The following is a 23,248-nucleotide window of genomic DNA, read 5'->3' as shown; positions in this document are numbered from 1 at the left end:
CTATTTCTTTTTTAATTTTAAAATATATTTTTCTTTGTACATTATTTATCTTTTATTTCTCTACCTTTACTTCTTGTGATTCCATGTAATTTCTATTTGTTTTATTTTCTTCATTTTGCATAACTACGTTATTATTCTAGTTTTTGAAACTACACCTCTTAGTATTAGAAATAATGAGTCATTAACAAACTTGACATATAATGAGTGATGTCCTTAAAGTAGAATTTCGTTATTAAATGAGGTTATAAACTTATTATGTTTTCTAATCTTAAGTTGTATTGAAAATTATTTTTATTATGTTAGAATTTGACATATGTTAAATTATTACTTTTTTTTGGATGTTGAAATAGTGTTATATTTGTTATTTCACATTGCATATTGTTCATTTTTTAGTTAGAACTGATAGATTAGTTTTGTCAAATATTTGAATAATGTTATGACATTATATTTATAAATATTAATTTATTTATCAAACATGCATTCGATGATGTTCTTACAAAACGTATATTTTTAGTTTTTATAATTAATTAAATAAATATTATTAATTTAAAATATATATATATATATATATATATATATATATATATATATATATATATATATATATATATGAATTACTTTTACAATATTAGTTATAAATATATGATTACTAATTAATGAATATTCAAGAAAAATATGCATCTTAAATACCAAATCTAATATCATTTATTATTTATACTTATAAAAAATTATTTATAGGCATATATTTATTATATTAACTTTTAAGTTTTTATAATTACATCATTTAAAATTTAATCTATCTGTGTAATTACACTTGTGCAACCAAACAGTATGCTTGTAATTACATTGTAATTACGTTATGACAAACAATCAGGTCATCGTAATTACTATATTGTGTAATTACTATGTTGTGTAATTACTACCCTAATAATTACACCAATTTCAATTATCGGGTGACTTTCCAAACAAACCCTTAATTTCCAAACTACTCGTATATCTCAACAAGCTTGCCTACAACACATTTATATCATCTCATTTTCAAATATTACTCTATAAACTTGCTTATAGCTAAAGTAAGGATCAATAAAAGTAGAATTACCAATACTTACCCTCGCAAACTTAAATTGGAATGTAGCAAGCCTTCTTTTTCATAATATAGTTTCCTATTCCAGCTTAAAAATAAATAGTATTTGTTAGGCCGATGAGCAAACACCTGTTTAATGGTTTATTAGGAAAAGATAAGAGCAAAGTAGGGGTGAAAAAGTATGGTTGACAGGCTGGGTAAACACTAAATTTGGAGAGAGGGAAGGAGAAAATAAGAGAGAGTAAACTGAGAAGGGTAAGAAAAATAAATTGACCTAATGTTTGACCAAAAAAATAGAAATCTAGGTCCAACCAATTAGATTTATGCAAAGAAGAGAATCTTAGTTAATAATAATATCCTAAAGACAAAATTGTCGTTGATGTGATAAATAACTTGTATGTTTGTTCGGATGGCAATAAATATAAACAATAACAGCAGTGTTCAATGATCCAAAAAGATGGAATATGGCCTTAAATAGTAATAAATAGCAATAAGTGGCATTTAAGTAAATAAAACGTGTGAGTCACCCGAAAAGGTATGAGATCAGTGGATATTCTTTCTGATAATGATGAATGATTGATAAGTCTTTGAGTACTTAGGTTGCTCTTAGATCCAGTGAAAATGCTAGACAAGAATCTTGGTGAAAAAGGTTCTTTTTGTATCCTTGTGATAAAATCAGATCCGCTCTATAAAGTCAAAGTGTATTTTACAAATGAATATCTTATGTCCCCTATTCTTGTGTCGCTTTCTACTTATAGGGAACATGTTCCTAGAAATCCTAATAGTATATGTGCAGAGAATATCCACTAGAATATTCTTTTTTATGTCATATCTTAGTACTAATCGTTATAATTCTATCTAAGATGCTCGACCTCGACCTCGACCTTGAACTATGGTGACTCTTCGACCGCATCTTTCATTGCTTTAAGGATACTTCACCCCGAGGCCGTTCTTTGTGGGGACCTCACTGATAGCACGTGGCGGTCGATGAAGGCTATAATGATACTGACATGGCTTGCCCATATCAAAGATATTTTTTGGCCCATACAGTTAGTCCCTCCGCTCATTGAGGTTTTCCTCGCGAGCAAGGTTGACGAGTGGATAATGTCGTTTGTGGTCAAGATTTACCGAGCTGGCTATGCAAGTCGTGGTCGAGTTTTGCCGAGCTGGCTATACAGGTTGTGATCGTGACGATCTGGCAACGTGGCTTTTTGAGGGCCGCACATTTCGAATTCAAATTTTTACGGGAAGTCCGTTGAAGTCATCTGGTCCAAGAGAAAGAGTGACATCATGATGTTATGCGTCATAATGGCGCCGTTTTTTGATGTGTTGCATCGATTCACGTATGACCCTTGATTGGTTATGCCGTTTCGTTCTTCGTTCTAATCATGGCTTGCCGTTTCGATTCTGGTGCCCTCAAGTCTTATAAATAGGGGTGGTTTGCTGATTTTGAAACTTTTCCAAACTCCTTTTACTTCATAACCAAAGCTTATTCTTCACCTTTTTCGCAGAACCCTTGAACTTCTATGTTGTTTTCTTTGCTTCCCTATCTTTTTTTAACAACAATGTCTGACATATCATCAGATGTCCATATGAAAGACCACTTTATTCCTCTGGACGTCGTTTTTCCCGACCAGGGGGAAGATGGCGGAACTGTTGTTGAGGAGAAAAACCTACCTACTATAGAGGAAATTGTACCTCGGTGTCCCGATGCTACACCCGACTTTCAAAAGGAATCGGAAGTGGTGACAGAGAGGTTTAAATCCACGATGATGGTTCAGCGATTAACCGAACTCAAGGCTAGACTCGACCTACCTGGTCACGTGAACTTGATCCCTGCGGGCGACGACGAGGTTCGGCTTCACCGTCCCGGCTTCTGCGCCCTTTACGCATATTCGTTCTTAATTGGATATTTGTTACCTTTGCCGCCGTTGATAGGAGAGCTATGCCACTACTACAACGTATGCCCAGCGTAGCTCGCCCCTTATATTTTTAAGGTGGTCATGATGTTGACGAAGTTCGCCGAATTGGCCTATGTCGACATAACAATGCGCCACCTTATCCATCTCTTCGCCCCTCATTTCTATCTAGGGACTTTGCAAAATCTTCACCACCACGGGGGAAACGTTTTGATGGTGATGATGGATGACAAGGCTAGTCAGCATTTTTGGCTTAACTATTTCTTTGTCAGGACCGAAGACGTAGTGTCCACTGCGGCAGGCTTCCCTGAAGCTTGGAACCCTACTCGTAAGTGCTCGTATTAGTTTACATACCTTTTTGTTTCTAATGTTTTCCTTACTGCGGGTCGATTAATCTACTTTCTCCTTTCTGCAGCTACTACTCGAGCTCTCCAGATGGTGGCCCACATTGCCGATTGGGTTAGACAGATTCTTTCTCATACGTCGAGGATACGCGATTGGTCGAACTTTTCCCAGAGATTTAGGCCGTCTCTTTACTCGGTAGATAACTTGCTCCCTACCGTTAACGCCATGATTTCTTCACCCATGCCTGTTACCTTTGCTGATTTTTTCTTTTCCCGTTTTTCTTTAGCTTTGGTCAGGGGTTCTACGAGGAGGTAGAGAGCTCCTACGCCCTCGTTTCGAAAGAGGAAGTCCAATCCAACTTAGTTCTTCGCCCCTGATTCGACTACAACCGATCCTATCTTTGTTCCCATTCTACCCGTTGCCACTTCCGTCTTCGCCTCCACTTCGGCCATTGTGATTTCTGCTTCTCCTTTATACTCTCTCATTGATGAGGACGGTGAGCCTTCGCCCAATGATGAAGATATTCAACCTCGAAAGAGGAGGTCTGTGGATGCGGGTGACGGAGTTGCCCTGGCCACTGGTGTGACGGAAGGGGACCTTTTGCTACGCGAGACGACGATGATTTTTGTGGGAGATAATGTTGAACAGAGTCTCGAGGCTTTGAGGCCGGTGGTAGTTGATGCATACGTATCCCTTCATTCTGAGGGGATGGAGACTGAGGGGGCGACTGCCAATGTTCTTGACCCTTCGTGGTGAGATGAGGCTTTGACCTCTCGGACAGCCGCTGATACCTCTTTGCCTACTGACGGAAAGGACAAAAGCATAGCTGAAGAGGGTGATGAATCGGGTTCTGATGTTGATGCGAATGACCTAAGGATGATTGGAGATGGGCTAACTCAGCTCGAGGTAAGGTTGGATGGGTCTACAAGGACTATCGCGATCCCTATGGATCGTGACTTATTTGTGAACATCGAGGAGGTAGTCCGTGCTCTTGGTCCTCTCTATTTTAAAGTTGAGGGTAAGACCCTTAAGGAAATAGATGACGGTGCTTGGTCGAGGAGCATTGTTGGCCTCACTCTTAGGGTGAGTATTTGTGATTCGAACTTTTTTCCTATTTTTCAGGCATTCTTTGTTCTGACTTTTTTCTTCTCTTTTTTTGGTTTACAGACGATGATTTTGGAGATTGAGGGCGTCCGGATGGAGAAGAGGCGTAAAGAGATCTTCGTGAAACTGAAATATAAATACATTGAGTATCGCGACAAGTATCGGGATCTTCGCAGTCGGTTTTGCGAGGGCGACAACTGATGACATCCGCAACATACCTCAATAAGAGATATGATGCGTTCGTATGCAATACTAATTACCAACTATGAGTCGGGGTCGAATCCACTGGGAGTTATAAGGGGTGTCAGGAGTATATATTTGATGCAAGTGAATGGACTACTTAAATTGCACTTCCACAACAGGGTTTTGATATGTACTTCTACTATAACTCTAATGATTGTAAGCTAAGGTAGATAAACTAGAGATATATGTTTTTGATATTTTTCTAAATAGTTTTAAGGCCTAGGTCTGTGACCATAACCTAGGTGTTTGCCTAATAGGATAAAGACGTTAACATTTATTTTGTTAATTGGGGTGTATTATAACTCTCAACTCTACGTTTCCCACTCAATACCTCTCGGCGAGAGAGTAATTTTGCACAATTTGGTTTTCTCAACTCCAAATGGGTATCAAACAAAATAATTGATATGAGCTCAAGTCGGGTTCTTACTATCTCTAGTTTGAACTCTTTAGTTAGGCTAATCAATCTCTCAACTAATCTAATTCCTTGTTAGCCAAGTTATCCTAGATTAGGTCTCTCTTTCTCAAGTAGAGACTAAGTCAAATAGGCATGAATCAATGTTCGCAACCATTAATTCTAAAATTGAAGCATGAACTAAGCTAAGTAATCAACACCCAATCATAAACAAGCATTTAATTAATCACCCATAAGGTTTACTCACTAGGGTTGGGTCACAACCCTAGTGAAAATCTAGCTACTCATAATGGGTATTGAAGAGAATAAAGAAGAAAAGCTAATTAAACCCATAATGAAAGATTAAAATGATGAAATCTAATGTTAATACACCAAAATAATGTAAAATTTCCTAAAGTAGTAAAAAGAAATGGCTACAACAACTTTAAATGTTCAAACTTGACCTAATTTTGTGAAACTCGTCTATTTATACAGGCCAAAAATTACGGACAAAAATGCCCCTCAGGAGGTTCTGCGGCCGCAGAATTGTATGTGCGGTCCGCAAATTTCTTCACCTGGCAAGAAGGTGAGTTATGCGGCTGCATATTTTTGAACTGCGATCGCGAGGCAACTTCTGTGGCCGCACAATTCTTGTGCGGTCTGCACTTTACAAAGGCTCCAGGACTTGTTCTTCTTGCATATTCTCTGAACTTTGCATCTTTGTCGGTAAAAGCCCAGTTATGTGGCCGCACAATTCATGTGTGGTCCGCACATTGCTTAAAGTCCTGTTGGGTTTTTCTTCTTAGTTTGCGGCCGCAGATAGAATTCTGCGGTCCACAAATTCTTCTGCGGCCGCAGAATTCCTTCTACGGACCGCACATTTGTGCTTCTGCACCCTTTATTGCCTTGTAATTCTAAACACTCCTTTTGAGTCAGATTTCTTCTCGGGAAACCAAACTTCCAGAATTCCTACAATTTGCACAATTTTATTAGTTTTGGAAACACAATTCAATACTTTCGGAACAAAACAAAAGCTAAAAAGTGCTAATAAGCAGTCAAAATCCCCATTTATCAACTCCCCCAAACTTAAGTCTTTGCTTGTTCTCAATCAAATAAATTAGTTCCCACCTCCAAAAGTTAAGGGTCATTTCAGCGAGCCATCCACACATCAGTTGGGACCAACAATTACCCACACTACTCATACATTATCAACAAGGCGACAAGTTAAACATTCATGTACATATAGTTCTAATGTGACAATTGAGCTTCAAGAATTGACTTTACTCATCAAGGACACTTGCTCTATTATGTAGGCTATGGTGGACTCCAAACTCTTCCTCCTCTACTTTCCATTTGCCAAGCTCATTTAACAAATTTAGCACTAAATCCAAAGATTTATGAAATGTTCACTCATCTCTCTCAAGAGAATGTCACAAGTACTACTTAAAGTACCATAGGCTTGTCCCTCATGTAGATCGCCACTAATGTAAGCTCACTCGGTTTGAAATTAAGTAGTACTTCTTTCGAGATGTAATGAAGTCTTTTGGGTTAGAGTAGGATACCGTATGGGTAAGTGGTTACACCTTTCCTTAAGCACTCCATCTTTCATTTCTCGGCTCACACTCTGCCAATTCTTAGAGGCACTTTCTTTTCATTGGGGACTAGAGAGACTTAGCATCACTCTTTCTTGATCATTTCATTCTTTTTCTCCCTTTTTTATTTTTCCATGTTTGGGATCATTACCTCTTTTTGATTCCATACAACCCTTCCACTTATTCACTTTTTGCATTTTGCTTTTTTGTTCTTTTCTTTTCTTGCCTTCTCTTCTTATAGAGATCATTTCTTTTCTCTTTTTGTGCCTTGATACCTTTTTCAAGTTGCTCATCTCTCCCCAAAATTATAGTTTAAGCCATTTGTTTCACAAGAGTGTTAAGGAAAGCTCGTGTGCCAAGAGAGGATCACGACGAAATGGGTAAAGGTTTATAACATGGTTATCAAATGAGAAAGGATAGAGGCTCAAAGGGGTTGACTAGGGATAATGACATTGGTTGGCAATAAAAAACTCAAACGGGCCAAGTAGAGACTACAATCACTTCTCAAACCAAGAAAAACATAGGATTTCGCCTTGAAACACATTAGGGGCAAGTTCTAGACCCTTTGCATGGATACTTGGACTAACAACAATTCATCTCACCCCTTATGCAACCAGATTGTAAAAGAGGACAAAGTCGAGGGCCCACTATGACCACATTCAAGTTTAAAGATCACTATGGTCCAATTAAACCACTCGATGATTGCCAAAGTCAACACAAAAGTCACAAAATTACTAACTAGAGCTATTTCTTTCAGAAACCCTATATCTAACCATAAGCACATAGTTAAGTGTGTTGGTGTCAATTGAAGCATGGTTGACTCTTCGAGCATGACTTAATTAGGTCTTTTTATACTACTACTATTATTACCTAAACACAAAAACGAACTCATTCCCTTAAGAATGTTGTCACGCCATCCATCGTTGGGACGAGTCACCCGATTCACACTAAAACTACCTTTGGAAAGAACCGTGACATTAATAAAACCAAAGGCTTATTATCTACTAAAATATAAACAGAATCTACTAAGCAAAACAAAAGCTAATACACTCCTAAAATATAAATAGAAGCTAATAAGCAAAAACAAAGATAAAGAATCTAATGAATAAAACTACTAAGGATAAAATGAATCTACATAGTAAGATAGAGAGAAGATATATACATACAAATAAGAAAAGAGAGAATATCAATAAATTATTACAGGCCAAATGTATCAAAGTACCAAATGTATCAAATAAACTCCACCCCTCTCCCCTCCAATAAAAGTAAGTATTGTCCCCAATGCTTAGCAAAATAAGAGTAAAAGAGGGAAGAGTGAAGAAAACTCCCTATGGATCCTTGGACATCTCTGTGTCTCCAGCAATGTCATCGCCCTCAAGATCATCCAACTGAATCTCATCATCCTCATCTCTAGGTGTGGCTGGGTTGGCGAACATCTGACGCACTGCCTCAACAGTGGCGGAAACATCTTGAAAATAGGACAACTCCTCCTACAAAACCTTCTATTGAAGAGCCTCCCACCTTGGAGTTGAATCCATTGTCTCCACATCTTCGGTAAGAATTTCTTGGCCCTTGTTCTACTTTACCGGTTATTCTTTCCTCTTGTTTTACTAACGTGCAGGTAGATTCCACATTGGCGGTGCTACACAAGAGGAAGAAGGCTATTGGATGGACATTGGCGGATATTCGAGGAGTTAAGCCCCACCTTTTGCATGCATAATATCAAGTTGGAGGATGGTGCAAACCATCTATTGAACATCAAAGGAGACTCAATGAGGCTATGCAAGAAGTTGTCAAGAAGGATATTATCAAGTGGTTGGATGCCGGGGTGGTCTACCCTATCTCCGATAATTGGTGGAATTCTCCAGTTCAATGTGTCCCAAAGAAATGGGGCATGACGGTGGTCACCAATGAGAAGAATGAGTTTATTCCTACAAGAACAGTGACCGGATGAAGGATGTTTATGGACTATCGCAAGCTCAACAAAGTCACAAGGAAAGATCACTTTCCACTTCCTTTCTTAGATCAAATGTTTGATAGATTGGTCGGCCGTGCTTTCTATTACTTTCTTGATGGTTATTCGGGCTACAAACAAATTCTTATTGCTCCGGAAGATCAAGAGAAAACAACCTTTACATGTCCCTATGGTACTTTCGCCTTCAAACAGATGATTTGGTTTGTGCAATGCACTGACGACTTTTCAAAGGTGTATGATGGCTATCTTCACGGACATGGTGAAGGATTACCTTGAAGTTTTCATGGATGACTTCTCGGTAGTTGGGGATTCTTTTGATGATTGTCTTGTAAATTTGGGTAAAGTGTTGGCTAGATGTGAAGAAACAAATTTGGTGCTTAATTAGGAGAAATGTCATTTCATGGTCGAGGAAGGCATTGTCCTTGGCCACAAAATTCAAAGCATGGAATTGAAGTTGACAAGGCAAAAATTGAGGTGATTTATAAACTTCCACCTCCAACTTCGGTGAAGGGTGTGCGGATTTTTTTAGGCCACGCGAGGGTTTACCGACATTTCATCAAAGATTTCTCTAAGGTGGTGAACCTGTTGTGCAAGCGTCTTGAGAAGGATGCTAAGTTCAACTTCAATGATGATTGCATGATGTCTTTTGAATTGTTGAAGTTCAAGTTGACAACTACTCTCATCATGACCACTCCAAATTGGAGTGTCCCTTTTGAACTTATGTGTGATGCAAGTGACATAGCGGTTGGAAATGTTTTGGGGAAACAAATTAACAAAACTTTTCATTCGGTCTACTATGCTAGTAAGACTAAGGATAGTGCCCAAGTCAACTATAACATTACGGAGAAAGAGCTCCTTGCCATTGTGTTTGCAATTGAGAAGTTCCACCCGTACTTGATGGGTGCAAAAGTCATTATCCACACGGATCATGCGATTCTTCGGTATCTTAAGAGAAAGAAGGACTCCAAAGCTCGGTTGGTAAGATGGGTGCTTTTGTTGCAAGAGTTTGATATTGACATCCAAGATAAAAAAAAGAGTGAAAACCAAGTGGCGGACCACTTGTCTCGTTTGGAGGAGGAGGGGAGGCTGCATGATGGCCTTGAAGTTAATGAATCTTTCCCCAATGAGCAACTTTTGGATATTTTAATGAAAGAGGTGCCATTGTTCGTGGATCTAGCAAATTTTCTTGTGTATGGAATCATTCCGGATGAATTTTCTTCAAACCAAAGGAAGAAGCTCAAACGGGATTGTCAAGATTATTATTGGGATGAACCATGCCTTCTACGGATTTGTACGGATGGGGTGATTAGAAGATGTGTACCGAAAGAAGAGCAAGGTGAAATTCTTGGGGCTTATCATTCTTCGCCAAATGGTGGTTATCATGCTGGAGCAAGAACGGCAGCCAAAGTGCTTAGTTGCAGCTTTTATTGGACCACTCTTTACAAGGATGCAAGTGAGCTAGTGAAAAGATGTGATGAATGTCAATGGGCCGGTGAAATCTCAAAGAAGAATAAAATGCCTCTCACAACCATTTTGGAGATTGATATTTTCGATGTGTGGGGTATTGACTTCATGGGCCCTTTTGTGAGTTCTTGTGAAAATACCTACATCTTGGTCGCGGTTGATTATGTGTCCAAATGGGTTAAAGTCGTTGCTTTATCCAATAATGAGGCGATAAGTGTGGCGGCTTTCTTGAAGAAGAATATTTTCACATGGTTTGGTACTCCACGTGTTATTATAAGCGATTAGGGGTTACATTTTTGCAACAAGGCTTTCGATACTTTGCTTAGCAAGTATGGTGTTACTCACAAAGTCACGACTCCTTATCACCCACAAGCTTGTGGGCAAGTGGAAGTCTCTAATGATAATCAGACGGATTGGACCAAGAAGCTTGATGATGCATTATAGGCTTATCGGACGGCTTACAAAACACCTATTGGAATATCGCCATACAAGTTGGTTTTCGGAAAAGATTGTCATCTTCCGATAGAACTAGAGCAAAAGGCCATGTGGGCTCTAAAGAAGTTGAATCTTGATTTGGATGTAGCCGCTAACTTGAGGGTTGCACATTTAAATGAATTGGATGAGTTCCGGTACCATGCTTATGCAAGTTCGTCCTTGTACAAAGAAAAGATGAAATATATTCATGACAAATACAATTGAAAAAAAGAGTTTAAGGTGGACGATCGTGTATTGTTGTTTAACTCAAGGTTGAGGATGTTTCCCGGGAAGCTAACGTCTAAATGGAGTGGTCCTTTTGAAATTGTGGGTGTAACACCTTTTAGTACACTAGACTTGAAGAACAAAAACAATGAAGTATTCTGAGTCAATGGTCACCGGGTGAAGCACTATTTGGGGAAGGTTGGAGATAGCCACGTCGTGGCGGTCATTCATTTCAATTGATGGTATTCTGCGTCATGCCACGATGTTAAATCAGACGCTTTTTGGGAGGCAACCCCTATTTATTTTCCTTTTTATTTATTTTGTAGTTAGGTGTTATTTTTGTTCTAACTTGATTTGAAGTGTGCTACAGGGCTGAGTGTGACTTGCAGGAATTGTGGACATAAATCTGGCTAAGTGTTGCAAGAATTGCGGACTACAGTTGATTTGTGCGGACCGCACATTCTTAGGTGTTGTACCAAAAGAACATTGCGGCCACACAATTAGCTTGCAGACCGCATAAATGAGAGGTTGAAAATGTCAACTCTCTGAAATTTAGTCTGTCAGAGAAAAGGTCGATGTGCGACCGTACACAAAATTGTGCGGACCGTAGATGAAATGTTTAGAGGATGTCTTCAGGTAACAGAGTGCGTCCGCACTCGCCCTTTTTTCCCTTAGCAAACCAAGTCATATAAATAGAGGATTAGGGCCACAGTTACGTTATTTTTTCACTCTCTGAACAAAATAATAGTGACCTTTCGAAAATTCTTGGTGATTTCATCTGTTCACACACACAACATCTTTGATCAGTCACTCATTACACTCATTCATCTGGTATGCTTCAATTTCTTGTTAGTCTTTTTCTTTTAATTTGTAGATTTTTGGTTCTTTTTAGGCCATTTGTCATTAGAATTCAATTGTGGATCCATGTGTGGGTAAATATATAATGGGTTAACTAATACATTTTCTATGGGGAATGGGTCAACATATTTTCATGCCTCTATGATGTTTTTCCATGTCAAATTGTGCACGAAATTGAAAACCCTAGATAGAAAAAACTGAATTGTTCATAATTTTTGAATTTTGCAGTCGCACCTGAATTTGTGCGGTCCACAGAAATTGATTTTAGGGCACTATCAGTGAAGAAGGGATCTGCGGCCGCAAGATAAAATGGGTGGACCGTAGAATTCCCATCGCGGCCGCAAAATAACATGTTTATTGTCATCATAAAGTCTACAATTTTTGACTCCAACGTGCGGCCGCATGTCTAATTGTACAGACCGCAGAAATCATGTTGCAGCCGCACATCAGCCATTGCTCTATCATCAGAGAGTTGGCATCTTTTGGGATTTAGAGGTGCGGCCGCATGCGGCCGCGAGAATAATTGTGCGGACCACATATCATTTCCCTGCAAGCATGTTTTAACTGTGTACCCTCACCATGTCTTCTGGTTTATAGCTCACTTACATATCTCCTGTGTATGTCTGAACATTGGATTGCAACTAACAATCGCCTTTTCTTGATACAGACAATGGTTCGATCTAGAGGATGCGACGACACATCTAAAGGAAGAGGTGAACTTTCTCGGGGTCGAGGCAAGAGTGCCTTACCCCTTGGCCAACAAAAGACAATTACAACGAAAGCTACAGCCGATAGAGGGAGAGGTGCAGATCTATCCGAGACCAGCTCATATGTCCCGTCTAGGGAAGCATCGGAGGGCCACTCAGCCTCTGTTCAGGAGCAGTCGACCGTACAGTCAAGGCCGCAAGGGAGATACCAACTCAGGGACGAGCCATCCTCATCTCATAGCACTTCCAAGAAATCAGAGAGTGCTAGTCAGGTTTCAGAGCCATCATCTACACCGGTCCCTAAGGCACATGAGGCACTAGTTCAGGATATCCCCGATGATGGAAGAGGGGGAGATGCTACAACTGCCGGTCTTGAAAGATTGAAGAAGAAAGAGGTTTCTGACAGGGTCGATGTGCGACCGCACATGAAATCTGCAGTCGCACACAAAGTTGTGGGGACCGCAGATGAAATGTTGAGAGGATGTCTTCAGGTAATAGAGTGCGGACCGCACATAAAAATGTGTGGCCGCACTCGCCCTTCTTTCCCTTAGTAAACCAAGTCATATAAATTGATGATTAGGGCCACAATTACGTTTTTTTCACTCTCTGAACAAAAGAATAGTGCACTTTTGAAATTTCTTGGTGAATTTATCTGTCCACACACACAACATCTTTGATCAGTCACTCATTACACATTCATATGGTATGCTTCAATTTCTTGTAAATCGTTTTCTTTTAATTTGTAGGTTTTTGGTTCTTTTTAGGCCATTTACCATTAGAATTCAATTATGGATCCATGTGTGCGTAAATATGTAATGGGTTAACTAATACATGCTATATGGGGAATGGGTCAACATATTTTCATGCCTTTATGATGTTGCCATGTCAAATTGAGCACAAAATTGAAAAACCTAGATAGAAAAAATTGAACTGCTCGTAATTTTTGAATTCTGCTGTCGCACCTGAATTTTTACGGTCCGCAGAAATTGATTTTAGTGCAGCATCAGTGAAGAAGGGATCTACGGCCGCAAAATAAAATGTGCAGACCGCAGAATTCCCATCGCGGCCGCAGAATAGCATGTTTACTGTCATCAGAGAGTCTATACTTTTTGACACCAATGTGCAGCCGCATGTCTAATTGTGTGGACCACATAAATCATGTTGGGGCCGCACATCAGCCATTTCTCTGTTATCAGAGAGTTGGCATCTTTTGGGTTTCAGAGGAGTGACCACAAGTGAAATTGTGCAGACCACACTTCACTTTTACGGCCGCACAATAAAATTGTGCGGTCTGCAAGTCCTCATCTGCGGCTGCGAAAACAATTATGCGGACCGCAGATTATTTCCCTGCAAGCATGTTTTGACTGTGTACCCTCACTGTGTCTTCTGGTTTATAGCTTACTTGCATATTTCCTGTGTATGTCTGAACATTGAATTGCATCTAACAATCGCCTTTGCTTGATACAGACAATGGTTCGATCTAGAGGACGCGGCGACACATCTAAAGGAAGAGGTGGACTTTCTCGGGGTCGAGGCAAGAGTGCCTTACCCCTTGGACAACAAAAGAAAATTATAATGAAAGCTACAACCGGCAGAGGGAGAGGTGCATATATCTCTGAGACGAGCTCATATGTCCCATCTAGGGAAGCATCGGAGGGCAACTCAGCCTATGTTCAGGAGCATCCGACCGTACAGTCAAGGCCGCAAGAGAGATACCAACTCAGGGATGAGCCGTCCTCATCTCATAACACTTCTGAGGAATCAGAGAGTGCTAGTCAGGCTTCAGAGCCATCGGCTACACCAGTCCTTGAGGCACATGAGGCACCAGTTCAGGATATCCCCAATGATGGCAGATGGGAATATACTACAACTGTCGGTCTTGAAAGATCGAAAAAGAAAGAGGTTTCTGACAATGTCGATGTGCGACCGCACACAAAATATTAATGTTCAAACTTGACCTAATTTTATGAAACTCGTCTATTTATACAAGGCCAAAAATTACGAACAAAAATGCCCCTCGGAGGTTCTGTGGCCGCACAATTCAATGTGCGGTTCGCAAATATCTTCAGCTAGCAGGAAGGTGAGTTATGAAGCCACACATTTCTGAACAGCGGCCGCGAGGAAACTTCTGCGGTCGCACAATTCTTGTGCGGTCCTCATTTCACAAAGGCTTCAGGACTTGTTCTTCTTGCATATTCTTTGAACTTTGCATCTTTGTCAGTAAAAGCCTAGTTCTGCGGCCGCACATTGCTGAAAGTCCTATTGGGTTTTTATTCTTGGTTTACGGTTGTAGATGGAATTCTGCAGTCCGTAATTTCTTCTGTGGCCGCAGAATTCCTTTTACGGATCGAATATTTGTGCTTTTGCGCCCTTTATTGTCTTGTGCTTCGGAACACTCCTTTTTGAGTCTGATTTCATCGCGGGAGAGCAAACTTTCAGCATTCCTGCAATTTATACAATTTCATTAGTTTCAGGAACACAACTCAATACTTTCGGAACAAAACAAAAGCTAAAAGGTGCTAATAAGCAGTCAAAATCCCTATTTATCAATTCCTCCAAACTTAAGTCTTTGCTTGACCTCAAGCAGATAAATTAGTTCAGTGAGCCTCCCATACATCAGCTGGGACTTACAATTACCCACACTACTCGTGCATTATCAACAAGGCGACAAGTTAAACATTCATGCACATATAGTTCTAATGTGATAATTGAGCTTCAAGAATTAACTTTACTCATCAAGGACACTTGCTCTATAATATAGGCCATGGTGGACTCCAAACTCTTCCTCCTCTACTTTCCATTTGCCAAGCTCACATAAGAAATTTAGCACTCAATCCAAAGATTTATGAAAGGTTCACTTATCTCTCTCAAGAGAATGTCACAAGTACTGCTTCAAGTACCATAGGCTTGCCCCTCATGTAGATCGCCACTAATGTAAGTTTACTCGGTTTGGAATCAAGTAGTACTTCTTTCGGGATGTAATGAAGTCTTTTGGGTTAGGGTAGGATACCGTATGGGTAAGTGGTTACACCTTTCCTTAAGCACTCCATCTTTCATTTCTCGGCTCACACTTTGCCAAGTCTTAGAGGCACTTTCTTTTTATTGGGGACTAGAGAGACTTAGCATCACTCTTTCTTGATCATTTCATTCTTTTTCTCCCTTTTTTGATTTCTCCATGTTTGGGATCATTACATCTTTTTGAATCCATTCAACTCTTCCACTTATTAACTTTTTGCATTTTGCTTTTGTGTTCTTTTCTTTTCTTGCCTTCTCTTCTTATAGAGATCATTTCTTTTCTCTTTTTGTGCCTTGATACCTTTTTTAAGTTCCTCATCTCTACCCAAAATTATGGTTTTAGCCATTTGTTTCACAAGAGTGTTAAGGAAAGCTCGGGTGCCAAGAGAGGATCACGACGAAACGGGTAAAGGCTTATAACATGGTTATCAAATGAGAAAGGCTAGAGGCTCAAAGGGGTTGACTAGGGATAATGACATTGGTTGGTAATAGAAAGCTCAAACGGGCCAAGGAGAGCCTACAATCACTTCTCAAACCAAGCAAAACTTAGGATTTTGCCTTGAAACACATTCGGGGCAAGTTCTAGACCCTTTGCATTGATACTTGGACTAGCAACAATTTATCTCACCCCTCACGCAACCAGATTGTAAAAGAGGACAAAGTCGAAGGCCCACTACGACCACATTCAAGTTTAAATATCACTATGGTCCATTTAAACCACTCGATGATTGCCAAAGTCAATACAAGAGTCATAAAATCACTAACTAGAGCTGTTTCTTTGAGAAACCTTGTCTCTAACCATAAGCAAGTAGTTAAGTGTGTTGGTGCCAATTGAAGCATGGTTGACTCTTCGAGCATGATTTAATTAGGTCTTTATATTCATTACTACTACTATTATTACCTAAACATAAAACGAATTCATTCTCTTAAGAATGTTGTCACTCCATCCATCATTGGGACGAGTCACCCGGTTCACTCTAAAACTACCTTTGGAAAGAACCGTGGCATTAAGAAAACCAAAGGCTTATTATCTACTAAAACATAAAAATAAGCTACTAAGCAAAACAAAAGCTAATACACTCCTAAAATATAAAAAGAAGCTAATAGGCAAAAACAAAGATAAAGAATCTAATGAACAAAACTACTAAGGATAAAATGAATCTACATAGTAAGATAGAGAGAAGATATATACATACAAATAAGAAAAGAGAGAATATCAATAAATTATTACAGGCCAAATGTATCAAAGTACCAAATGTATCAAATAAACTCCACCCCCTCTCCCCTCCAATAAAAGTAAGTATTGTCCCCAATGCTTAGCAAAATAAGAGTAAAAGAGGAAAGAGTGAAGAAAATTCCCTATAGCTCCCTGGACACTCTGTGCCCCAAGCAATGTGATCGCCCTTAGGATCATCCAACTAAATCTCATCATCCTCAAATCTAGGTGTGGCTGGGTTGGCCAACATCTGATGCACTGCCTCAGTAGTGGCGGAAACATCTTGAAAATAGGACAACTCCTCCTACAAAGCCTTCTATTGAAGAGCCTCCCACCTTGGAGTTGAAGCTATTGTCTCCACATCTTCGATAAGAATTTCTTTGTCGTTGTTCTACTTTATCGGTTATTCTTTCCTCTTGTTTTACTAACGTGCAGGTAGTTTCCATATTGGCTGTGCTACACAAGAGGAAGAAGGCTATTGGGTGGACATTGGCAGATATTCGAGGAGTTAAGCCCCACCTTTTGCATGCACAAGATCAAGTTGGAGGATGGTGCCAAACCATCTATTGAACATCAAAGAAGACTCAATGAGGCTATGTAAGAAGTTGTCAATAAGGAGATTATCAAGTGGTTGAATAGCGGTGTGGTCTTCCCCATCCCCGATAGTTCGTGAACTTCTCCGATTCAGTGTGTTCCAAAGAAAGGGGGCCTGACGGTGGTCACCAATGACAAGAATGATTTGATTCCTACAAGAATGATGACCGGATGGAGGATGTGTATGGACTATCGCAAGCTCAACAAAGTCACAAGGAAGGATCACTTTCCACTTCCTTTCTTAGATCAAATGCTTGATAGATTGGCCGGCCATGCTTTCTATTGCTTTCTTGATGGGTATTCGGGCTACAACCAAATTCTTATTTCTCTGTACGATCAAGAGAAAACAAGATTTACATGTCCCTATGGTACTTTCGCCTTCAAGCGGATGCCATTTGGTTTGTGCAATGCACCGACGACTTTTCAAAGGTGTATGATGGCTATCTTCACGGACATGGTGGAGGACTACCTTGAAGTTTTCATGGATGACTTCTCGGTAGTTGGGGATTCTTTTGATGATTGTCTTGCAAATTTGGATAAAGTGTTGGCAGATGTGAATAAACAAATTTGGTGCTTAATTGTGAGAAATGCCATTTCATGGTCGAGGAAGGCATTGTCCTTGTCCACAAAATCTCAAAGCATGGAATTGAAGTTGACAAGGCAAAAATTGAGGTGATTTCTAAACTTCCACCTCCAACTTCGGTAAAGGGTGTGTGGAGTTTCTTAGGCCACGCGGGGTTTTAGTGACATTTCATCAAAGATTTATCTAAGGTGGTGAACCCGTTGTGAAATCTTCTTAAGAAGGATCATGTCCACATGGATCATGCAGCTCTTCGGTATATTATGAGCAATAAAGACTCCAAAGCTCGGTTGATGAGATGGGTACTTTTGTTGCAAGAGTTTGATATTAACATCCAAGGTAAAAAAAGGGAGTGAAAACCAAATGGCGGACCACTTGTCTCGTTTGGAGGAGGAGGGGAGGCCGCATGATGGCCTTGAAATCAATGACTCCTTCAACACTTTGCTTAGCACTATTTGGGGAAGGTTGGAGATAGCCACGTCATGCCTTCTCTTCTTATAGAGATCATTTCTTTTCATTTTTTGTGTTTTGATACCTTTTTCAAGTTCCTTATCTCTCCCCCAAACTTACGTTTTAAGCCATTTGTTTCACATGAGTGTTAAAGAAAGCTCGGGTGCCAAGAGAGGGTCACAAAAAAATGGGTAAAGGCTTGTAACATGGTTATCAAATGAGAAAGGCTAGAGGCTCAAAGGGGTTGACTAGGGATAATGACATTGGTTGGCAATAAAAAACTCAAACGGGCCAAGGAAAGCCTACAATCACTTCTCAAACTAAGCAAAACTTAGGATTTTGCCTTGAAACACATTCGGGGCAAGTTCTAGATCATTTGCACGGATACTTGGACTAGCAACAATTCCTCTCACCCCTCACGCAGCCAGATTGTAAAAGAGGACAGAGTCGAGGGCCCACTATGACCACATTCAAGTTTAAAGATTAGTATGGTCCAATTAAACCACTCGATGATTGCCAAAGTCAACACAAGAGTCACCAAGTCACTAACTAGAGCTATTTCTTTCAGAAACCTTGTCTCTAACCATAAGCACATAGTTAAGTGTGTTGGTGCCAATTGAAGTATGGTTGACCCTTCGAGCATGACTTAATTAGGTATTTTTATTCATTACTATTACTATTATTACCTAAACATAAAAACAAACTCATTCCCTTAAGAAGGTTGTCACGCCATCCATCGTTGGGATGAGCCACCCGGTTCACACTAAAACTACCTTTTGGAAAGAACCGTGGAATTAAGCAAACCAAAGGCTTATTATCTACTAAAACATAAAAAGAAACTACTAAGCAAAACAAAAGCTAATACACTACTAAAATATAAAAAGAATCTAATAAGCAAAAACAAAGATAAAGAAGCTAATGAACAAAACTACTAAGGATAAAATGAATCTACATAGTAAGAGAGAGAGAGAGAGAAGATATGTACATATAAATAAGAAAAGAGAGAATATCATTAAATTATTACAGGCCAAATGTATCAAATAAACTCCACCCCCGAATAAAAGTAAGCATTGTCCCCAATGCTTAGCAAAATAAGAGTAAAAGAGAGAAGAGTGAAGAAAATTCCCTATGACTACTTGGACATCTCTGTTTCCCTAGTAATGTCATTGCCATCAAGATCATCCAACTGAATCTTATCATCCTCAATTCTAGGTGTAGCTGGTTTGGCGAACATCTGACGCACTTCCTTAACAGTGTCGGCAACAAGGTCTGGCTCTTCAGACTGGCTAGCTGGTGACACCGGTGCAGATGGTGCTGAAGGATCTGTGGTGGAATGGTGTGGGTCAAGTATCATATCAAAGGGGAGATCTCCGACTGTAGCATTACTGGTCACCACTCTCCGGAGCTTGTCCACTGAATTCTTGCTGGCCTGGGACTTCCTCATATTCTTTACTTCCTTTCCCAGCTCTTCAATCACTGATCCATTCTATACCAAGGTGTCCATGATAGTCTTCTAATTCTCCAAAAAATTTCTTCAATGTCTCCTTAATTTCAGAGGGAACTTGTGATGCATGTGAGGTGGACTGCGCTGCAACAATACTGGAAAGGTCAGACAACTTTACAGTGGCTATCTGCATCTAGTTGTTGAGACTCGCTAATGTCTGGGAGACTCGCAGTGCTGATAATGGATGAGGAGGCAGGGGCACTGGATTCAAATCCGAGGTGGGAGATGTAGTAAGAGCTGTAGTAGGGGCTGTGGAGGAGGGAAGAGGCATAGCTGTGGCACTGGAGCAAGGCTCGGCTGAAGTGGATGGAACATAAACTGCCTCAGCAACTACCATAGCTGGCTCATCAGACTGGCCCGTGGTGGTATGGGGCTGAACAATCTTCTTCGAATTGTTCGTAACCATCAGTGAATACCAGGTAAAAGGCTCATTCGGCTTCACCTTTGTGTCATAATCCCTCGGCTCTACCCTTGCATCCTTGAGATATTCTTTAATAGTGTTGGGATACAGGTAGGACAAGTTATCTTGCCGAGAAATCACTGAGATGTTGGCCGACATCACGTCACCCACATTGATAGGGTACCCGACCATAATAGAAGCAACCAAAACTGCCCGAGGAATCGGAAAGTGATTCTTATTTTGACTCGGGTCCAGTTTGCTGCAGACAAAGGTTTGCCATCCCTTCACCTCGAAACTCAGAGTGCTCCAGTGGATAGGGACCCCAACGACAATCCATGGTGGTGGTGGCCTTGGTGCTGCTAGAATCTCTGCTAACCAACGGCGGACTGCGTCTCCTAATGCACACTTATCCAAATACTCCTTCGGCTCAACTTCTTCGAAGCCCAAATACGTGTTGAGTGTATGCTGATCAAACCTCACTTTGAGTTTACGTACTTTGGTAACCTTGGTCCCCTTTTTGATATGAGCCACATTGGCGTAGAATTCCCGAACAAGGTACTCTTTGCTATCTACTACACTTTGAGTGAACCACATCCACCCCTTACGTTCCCTGAACTGCCTCAAAACGGCTAGATTGTACCTCTCTAAATCTTTCAGCAGAAACTGTTGCTCAAGGGTTAGCGACCTCGCTGGCCACCATGTATGAAAGCTGGTGAAGGCAGCCAAGCTAACAAAGCGGTCCTCCCAAACCTCTTTCTTCTTCAATCTTTCAAGACCGCCAGCTGTAGAATCTCCCCCTCTGCCATCATCGGGGATATCCTGAACTGGTGCCTCCTGTGCCTCAGGGACTGGTGTAGTTGATGGCTCTGAAGCTTGACTAGCACTCTCCAATTCCTCGGAAGTGCTATGAGAGGAGGACGGCTCATCCCTGAGTTGGTATCTCCCTTGCGGCCTTAACTATACGGCCGACTGTTCCTGAATAGAGGCTCAGTTGCCCTCTGATGCTTCCCTAGACGAGACATATAAGCTCGTATCAGAGAGATTTTCACCTCTCCCTCTGCCGGCTGTAGCTTTCTTTGTAATTGTCTTTTGTTTGCAAAGGGGTAAGGCACTCTTGCCTCGACCCCGAGAAGGTTTACCTCTTCCTGAAGATGTATCGCCGTGTCCTTTAGATTGAAACATTGTCTGTATCAAGAAAAGGCAATTGTTAGTTGCAATTCAATGATCAGAGATACACAGGAGATATACAAGTAATCTATAAACCAGAAGACATAGTGAGGGTACACAGTTAAAATAGGCTTGCAGGAAAATGATCTGTGGTCTGAACAATATTTCTCGCGGCCGTAGGTGAGGACTTGCGGACCGCACAATTTTGTTGTGCGGCCGCAAAAGTGAAGTATGGTCCGCACAATTTCACTTGCGGCCGCACCTCTGAAATCCAAAAGATGCCAACTCTCTAATGACAGAGAAATGGCTGATGTGCGGCCGTAACATGATTTTTGCGGTCCGCACAATTAGACATGCGGCCGCACATTGGAGTAAAAAGTAGACTCTCTGATGAAAGTAAGCATGTTATTTTGTGACCGCGATGGGAATTCTGCGGTCCGCACATTTTATCTTGTGGGCGCAGATCCCTTCTTCATTGATGCTGCCTTAAAATCAATTTCTGCGAACCGCACAAAATCAAGTGCGATCGCAGAATTCAAAAATTGCGAATAGTTCAATTTTTTCTATCTAGGGTTTTCAATTTCGTGCACAATTTGACATGGCAACATCATAGAGGCATGAAAATATGTTGACCCATTCCCCATAGAGAATGTATTAGTTAACCCATTATAGATTTACCCACACATGGATCCACAATTGAATTCTATTGACAAATGACCTAAAAAGAACCAAAAATCTACAAATTAAAAGAAAAATATTAACAAGAAATTGAAGCACACCAGATGAATGAGTGTAATGAGTGACTGATCAAAGATGTTGTGTGTGGGGACAAATGAAATCACCAAGAATTTTCAAAAGGACACTATTCTTTTGTTCAAAGAGTGAAAACAAAACGTAATTGTGGCCCTAATCCTCTATTTATATGACTTGGTTTGCTAAGGGAAAAAATGGCATGTGCGGCCGTACTCTGTTACCTGAAGACATCCTCTCAACATTTCATCTACAGTCCGCACAATTTTGTGTGCGACCGCAGATTTCATGTGCGGCCGCACATCGACCTTTTCTCTGGCAGAATAAATTTCAGAGAGTTGACATTTTTAACCTTTCATTTGTGTGGTCAGCAAGCTAATTGTGCGACCGTAATGTTCTTTTGCTACAACACCCAAAATGTGTGGTCCGCACAAATCAACCGCGGTCCGCAATTCTTGCAATATTAGCCAGATTTCAGTCCACAATTCCCGTAAGTCACACTCAACCCTGTAGCACACTTCAAATCAAATTAGAACGAAAATAACACCTAACTACAAAAGAAAAAAAAGGAAAAGAAACATGGGTTACCTCCCAAGAAGTGCCTGATTTAACGTCGTGACACGACGCAGAATAGCATCAATTGAAATGAATGACCTCCACGACGTGGCTATCTCCAACCTTCCCCAAATAGTGATTCACCCGATGACTATTGACTTGGAATAGTTCATTGTTTTTGTTCTTCAAGTCTAATACACCAAAAGGTGTCACACCCACTATTTCAAAAGGACCACTCCATTTAGACTTTAGCTTCCCAGGAAACATCCTCAACCTTGAGTTAAACAACAATACAAGATCGTCCACCTTGAACTCTTTATTTCAAATGTATTTGTCATGAAGATATTTCATCTTTTATTTGTACAAGGACGAACTTGCATAATCATGGTACCGGAACTCATCCAATTCATTTAAATGTGCAACTCTCAAGTAAGCGGCTACATCCCAATCAAGATTCAACTTTTTTAGAGCCTACATGGCCTTGTGCTCTAGTTCTACCGGAAGATAACAAGCTTTTCTGAACACCAATCGGTATGGCGATATTCCGATAGGTGTTTTGTAAGCCGTCCAATAAGCCCATAATGCATCATCAAGCTTCTTGGACCAATCCGTCCGGTTATCATTCACTGTTTTGGA

At 40.4% G+C, this 23,248-nt stretch overlaps 1 protein-coding gene across 2 annotated transcripts; it reads left to right on the top strand.

Annotated features, from left to right (window-relative positions):
- The first annotated feature begins 11,387 nt into the window (after positions 1–11,387).
- Positions 11,388–15,057, top strand: LOC104102585 (uncharacterized). 2 transcript variants are annotated; one of them, XM_009610330.3, is made up of 3 exons: positions 11,388–11,452; positions 12,342–12,872; positions 13,849–15,057. In XM_009610330.3, the coding sequence occupies exons 1-3, from the start codon at positions 11,432–11,434 to the stop codon at positions 14,323–14,325; spliced, it is 1,029 nt and encodes a 342-aa protein (XP_009608625.1). In that variant the 5' UTR covers positions 11,388–11,431; the 3' UTR covers positions 14,326–15,057. The 2 variants fall into 2 exon arrangements, with proteins under 2 accessions (XP_009608625.1, XP_009608626.1); XM_009610331.3 differs by having other exon boundaries at positions 11,389–11,647; positions 13,849–15,055.
- The last annotated feature ends 8,191 nt before the right edge of the window (positions 15,058–23,248 follow it).

The sequence above is a fragment of the Nicotiana tomentosiformis genome, chromosome 3 (assembly GCF_000390325.3).
Source record: "Nicotiana tomentosiformis chromosome 3, ASM39032v3, whole genome shotgun sequence".
Lineage (NCBI taxonomy): Eukaryota > Viridiplantae > Streptophyta > Magnoliopsida > Solanales > Solanaceae > Nicotiana > Nicotiana tomentosiformis.
Note: the sequence above shows the minus strand (reverse complement) of the source record. Positions and strands in the feature narration are given on the sequence as shown.